The sequence below is a fragment of the Hylaeus volcanicus genome, chromosome 4 (assembly GCF_026283585.1).
Source record: "Hylaeus volcanicus isolate JK05 chromosome 4, UHH_iyHylVolc1.0_haploid, whole genome shotgun sequence".
NCBI classification, from domain to species: domain Eukaryota; kingdom Metazoa; phylum Arthropoda; class Insecta; order Hymenoptera; family Colletidae; genus Hylaeus; species Hylaeus volcanicus.
In genome coordinates, this window is record NC_071979.1 from 3,481,540 (window position 1) to 3,488,072 (window position 6,533).

A 6,533-nucleotide genomic window follows, 5' to 3' on the forward strand; every position below is an offset into this window, starting at 1 on the left:
TACTACAAACGTAAACTAAAAGTTGGAGTATCTTAATATTCGATTTGCGAGGCACCATTTTGACCAATTCCGAATTGTGCAAGAAATAATAAAAAGACCGCTTCGATTTTTCATTCCTTATATTGTGCCGGTGCAAAAATTCGTATAAAACTTCTCTTACTATACCGAGATGCGTTTAAAACAATTATTCTGCTAGTCTACGATTAATGTTCTATTAGGGGGACCGAAAAGTAATGTCATTTTCTTTTACATTAAATTCAAGCAAATTCATTCTTAGTATCTATTTTTAAGCAATTGTCAATCGACAGCCCTATGTCATCTAGTGTACAAATTTTCAATTCAAGATCGATAAAAATCATTGACCCGATGATGAATAAGTATTGAGATTTCCAGAAACGACTATATTTTCCAGTCCACCTAATACAAACGTAAACTAAAAGTTGGAGTATCTTAATATTCGATTTGCGAGGCACCATTTTGGCCAATTCTGAATTGTGCAAGAAATATTAAAAAGAGTGCTTTAATTTTTCATTCCTTATCATTTGTCCGACTTTTCGAGTCATTTGAACTACTGTGTGACTGTTCAACTGCGTATTCCTTCGTCAAGCAGTTGATGACTGTTTTTTGGTTTTCGTAACTCAGATGTCGATATTTCTGTTCAATCGATATTTCTGATTGTATCATGATGCCACAACTTTATTTACAAATATTGAGATTTCGAACTGAAACCTTATTTTAATCAAAATAAAATATAGCTTAACGTTACTAAAGGATAGCGTGGCTCTCTATTCCTGAACATTTTCTTAGAATTGGCTCGATAGTTCCAGAGATTACCCTCTACATACAAACAAATTTTATCTTTTTATAATATTAGTATAGATATAGAGATGGATAGCATAGATTAAAAATTTTCGATAAGATTATATGTAGTAGATTTTCTTGTAATGTGTCGTATATGCTATCGAAAATAACGTAAAATGTTTCCCGAATGTTGTATTTGAATCCCTTGCACTCGGACTTTTTCTCAGTTAAACGCACGGACATAGGAAATAAAAAATGTACAGCGGGAAGTAAAAATACGACTATAATTGAAAATATGATTATATGTTTGAAAATAAATTTTTAGAGTTTCAACGCTTTGAATATCTAATTTATTGTGATAGTTTGTTACTCTTTGTAATCTACCAATGGCTACAATATATAAATAAAATATATATATACAAAATATATTTTATTTATATATATAATATATTATATATGTAATATATATTTTAATATATAAAAATAAGGTATTTATGTTCATTTTGGCCACAATGCGCATTTTACGAATTTCCATTTTCCTGCTAAATAATGGGAGCAGCCCGTTTACCATTGCAACAAATAATCACCACGTAAATAAACAAAAAGTTGTTTGCGTTGTTAGAGAGGAGGGCCGTCATAATAAGAGTAATATCTGTTGCGTGTGTGTGCTGGGAGGATATTATTGTGATTGACTTCTCGATCCTTGAAAGGTGCGCCACCGGTTCCAGACTTCCAGGGATTGCGAACGCGACCAAGGAAAACTTAATTTCCACCCAGTGGCGCGTTCATTCGCGCGTAGCTATGAAATAAACCGCAACGAAACCAAGTGCTTATCGTTTTGCACCCACTGAAAATTCCGGAGCAGACTTCCCGAATGCCCGAGGTTTTACTGAATTTCTGCGTATTTATCTCGAATCTCGACGCTGCTTGCCGCCGAAGTGGAACTTCAGACAGCCCTTTTTCACGCGAAACCCTACGAATCGAACTCGCGTTGCGTAAAAAATTCCGGCTTTTATCGTCGTGCGTACGTTCAAGTGAACGCAGACGGGGTATTACCGTCGCCGTTGCCATTTACGGACAAAACCGTAAGAGAAAGCGACGAAGCTGCACAGAGTTCGATCGTTTTCGATGCCTCGAAATTGAGCATTGCGACGGGGTCCACCAATCGAAAGATCGATCGAGCACCAGCCAATTACCGAACAACAATGAAATTAAAGTCGGTCGTCGAGGTTCTGCGTACTACCCTCTCTTTCATGTGTTGCGATTGTAAGCAAAATTCGACGGGTGTAAGCGGTTCGAAGCAGGCTAAGTAGTTCATTTTGTTATCGCTACCGGTTTAGTTTAGTACATTTACGGTAAGAAGAAGATTCATTAGTACCTAAATTTTCTTAATAGACGTAGAGGGTCGGAATGTTTATGAACTGTTTGCGTACTGGTGGTTCATGAAGAGAGAAAACAAATTTTGCCATTTTCTGTATTATTTATTGAGTATATATAATCATGCCAAACACTTCCGGATTGTTTCAGAGGAGAATAGAAATGACGAAACGTTAATATTACAGTAAAGTCATATTTTCGATCACTGTTTCAACAAATAATGTTAATAATTAATGTAACTATTGTCAGAAATTAATTTTTAGTTACTCCAGCTAACAAATATAACGATGTTAAACATTTCTCACGATTTCTGTGTTCGATGAATATGTGCTTATTCTGGAACGTGATTCTTATTAATATTTAATCGAAGACTGAATGTTACTATATGCATTGTAAATATTCCGTTAATTCGGAGATGTACATATTAGGTTGTCCTAAAAGTTTCTTCCGCGACTTGCAATTCAGTTATTTTGTGTGGCAGTGTTTATACAATTAGACAACCTAATTTCTTAGACGTTAATGTCGTAACTGTAATGGACCAAAATGAACTGTACGCAATTCAATAATGTAACATTATACATAAAATGTTGTGCATGTATTACTATTTACGGAAATGGAAGAAACTTTTGGGACAACCTAATATTTCATGCATATTAAAGTTTCAGATTATTATACCAATGTTTTTCGAGAAAATAATATTTCATTAAACATGAAAAGTCGAGAAAAAGTAATCGTGAGATATTTTTCTATATTTTAATATGTATTGATTGGAACAATTAAAACTTAATATCTCCGATATCATTAAACATTTGTGATACATAGAGTATCATTCAGTGTTTCATTAAACATTAATAACATTAACGGTTCTGAATAAGTATTCATTCGAGACATTAATCGTGAGAAATTTGTCAATATTTTAATACATATTGATTGGACCAACTAAATATTAATTCGTGACAATAGTTGAATTAATCATTAACAAGACTTATTATTTAAACAATGATGGAGAATATGATTTTGCTGTGATATTAATGTTTCACGAATTATTTTCTCGATGGATTCAAGGAGCATTCGAACCGACCGTCACGCGGTTGTTGACAACTGTTGGCAATGGTTGCGTGGGAAAGCGGTGTGATTTGTTGTTTATAATAATTCGGAGTTCAGTTCGGTCGAGACAATTGTAAGAGTCAGTCAATAAATAATACGTTGTCAAACTGCAATACGTTTTAAAGTCATTAGATTCCTACAGTTAGCTTATTTAAAATGGTTACTAGAAATATATTTTTCTTCGACCGATGACGATATTGTCAACCTTTCTGGTAAATTTGCTTACTTATTGTTTTATAAATTCATTGATAGCATTTATCAACATTTTTCAGTCGGTTAAAATGGAAACTTAGCTTATTCAGTTAGCTTATTTAAAGTGCGTAACTTATTATACAAAGTTATTGTACTACTGCTTACTTATTCCTAGCTTATTTCCATTCCTCTTATCATCGTCTTACATGACTCCTGCACTGTTTTAATACTGTTTGCAGTATCTCTTACTCCTCATCTATCGGGGCCCTCTGGCCCCCCTCTAGCTCGGGTACCTCGGGATTGCTAAACCCGTACTGTAGCTGCATATTCGCATACTACAGCCCCTGAGGGTGAGGATAGTCATCTTGCATTTATCCGGTCAATCCTGTCTTGGACTTATCCAGTCTTTACTGTAATACATACTTGTCCTTACTATTTAATTTTATATTAATATTTACTAGTCTTTTACGGTCCTACTACGATAAAACAATCTACCATAACTGTTATATTTGTAATGTTATGGACAAATTCCAAAAATCAACTATTCTTGTCTGCTTGTAGTGACAAATTCCAAACATAAACTATTCTTGTCTGCTTTTAGCGATAATTCCAAAAACAAACTGTTCTTGTCCGCTTGTAGCGACAAATTATTAGGCGGACTGGAAAGTAATGTCGTTTTTACCATCTTAAATACTTGTTTATCATTCGTCAGCTCATTGATTTTTCTGCCATTGAAAATTTGCACACTAGGTGACGAAAGGCTTGCTGACAGTGAGGGCGATTATGTAATGAATTAAAGATAGAAATTTATTGGAAAGTTTGAATTTAATGTAAAAGAAACGACATTACTTTCCGCTGGTGGATTACAAGTAAAACCGGCTGCGAGGAGTACGACGAAGGGACACGGAAAGAAGGGGGAGAAAGAAGAGGACCGAATGTGTTGAAATAGAAGGTTGTAACGTGCCAGAACCTGATGGATCGAGAGTTCGCGTAGAAGCGAGACGGAAATGGACCGCGGCAGGGAAACGCAGACGAAGGAGGAAGAGGACAGGGACAAAGAAGACTTTCCTGATCCCCTTGCTCGTCAACCGAGAATGTCAGCCATCTGGCATTGTACCGTGTACCCATGCTTCCCCACCATGGCGCGCGCTGTCCGAGCGTGTGTACTCGGTGGCGCCTACCCCATGAGGTATCTGATAGTAGCAAAAGTAAACAAATCCCTCCGAACGCGATTGTGACAGACGAATCGGCCATGACCGGAGGAATCGTGCGTACCGAAACCCATATCTTCTCACAACAAACCTAAGCCTTTATCGGCGATTCCACGAACGGATACGGGCACGTCTCCCCCGGAACCTTGAAACGCTCCAAAAGCGGAACGGAGTATCCACGGGAGTTAAGAACGAAAGTGGCGTCGATTGCTCCCCTCTCTCCGTGATCTCTTGAATGAACCGAGTCTCTCAACCATGGCACAGATACGACGCACTTACTCGGCGTGTCGCACGTGCCTGTTGTGCATACGTAATGTGTATTGACACGTAGAATGACAGCACGCGGACCGAAGTCACGCAGAGTCACCGCAACGAATCGATAAAGACCCGAGAACAATCGAAGGCTTTGTGGACGAGATTCGATCCGTTTTGACCATTTCCCGAAACTTAAGGTCGATTCAAACTATACGACACGTACCGGCACCGACACGTCAAAACATTCAAACACGCGTTTTAATGGAACTATTCGCGTTATTCCCGTTGACGGAACGTTCAGGTCGGTGTCTGTTAAGTGTGAATAGTTCCATTAAAACGCGTGTTTTAATGTTTTGTCGTGTCGTATAGTCTGAATCGACCTTTAGCCCAACATTTGAATAAACAAGGAACGTTTTCGTTAGTTTTTCTGGAAGATCTTCGCAAAGATCGGTTTCGCAGCGCATGCATCGATTACAGGTAACAGGGTGAGTGTTTAACACCGAGACAGCGATTACGGAAGAAGATTATGTAGACTCACCGGCAATGGCGACAAACAAGAAGAGTATCCACGTATCCATGAGTATGCCGGCAAGGCGTAGCTGGAAGCTGTTGTTTGCGTACGCGAGTTTGTCCATCACTGTACAGGATGCATCGTCGAACGTCGTCGGTACACGCGGCACCTGGGCTGGTCCTAGCCCCGTATTCGTCGGATCCTCGTCACGGGAATGCACCCACTGTCCGCGTAAACCGAGCCCACCACCGCGCACTGCGAAAATTCCCGTCAAGCACCCGCGGCGGTCTCGCGTGCTCGCGTCGTCTCACCACCGCGGAACGTGTCCTGACACTGTCCTTCGGCTCCCTGCGGCTCTGTCACGGATCAGACTCGCATCGTTCGTATTTCGCGGAGGAGGCACACGGCGCCTCGGTTCGGGCCACCGAGAATCGACTGGCAGCCAGGTACCGAACACGGACGAGATCTCGGGACCCAGAGGGACACCGGGAGAAGGGGGGCACTGGTTTCTTGACGCCGCCTGTGGGATGTACACACTAACTCGCGGCGTGTATCGCGAGACAGCGAATCGGATGCGACGAGATGCGCGCTGACTCGCGCCGCGTGTGCCTCTACGAGCGCCCGATGTTACTGTCGTGTGCGGGTGTACACGGTTCCATCCGCTCGGGAATATAAATACGTCGGTTTGTCCATCGGCGTCTCTACCGACAGACGCCAGCCACGAATCTTCGATGATTACGGCGTTCGTAGACACGAAACCCACGGAATCTGTTGCGGGTGACGACAGCGTGCACGAGTACGGGCGACCGTGATGTCCTCTCACCACCGCGTTGCCCGGAGTATTGACCGACTCGGCTTGGTTCGGCTCGGCTCGACACACGGTGCGCCGCGCTGCGGGCCAGGGAACAGGCGGGGAGAGATGCGGAGGGGGCGCCTGCTCTCTGACAACTACCGTACGACTGATCCTACGACGATGCGCGCGCACTCTGCTCTCGTACGCTCGCGTGAGCGGCTACCTCGAATTACCTATGACTACTCCGAGCCTAGCCACTTTTTAAACATGCTATTTTTAAATAACG

General features: G+C 41.1%; 1 protein-coding gene across 2 annotated transcripts in view; it reads right to left on the reverse strand.

Annotated features, from left to right (window-relative positions):
• LOC128875579 (transmembrane protein 132E) overlaps nt 1-6,273 on the reverse strand; it is a 195,717-nt gene extending 189,444 nt beyond the window's left edge. For both annotated transcript variants that reach the window (XM_054121274.1, XM_054121273.1), the window contains exon 1: nt 5,482-6,273. In XM_054121274.1, the coding sequence (XP_053977249.1) occupies nt 5,482-5,578 (97 nt within the window). In that variant the 5' untranslated portion in view covers nt 5,579-6,273. The remainder of the gene's footprint in view (nt 1-5,481) is intronic.
• Nucleotides 6,274-6,533: the final 260 nt, after the last annotated feature.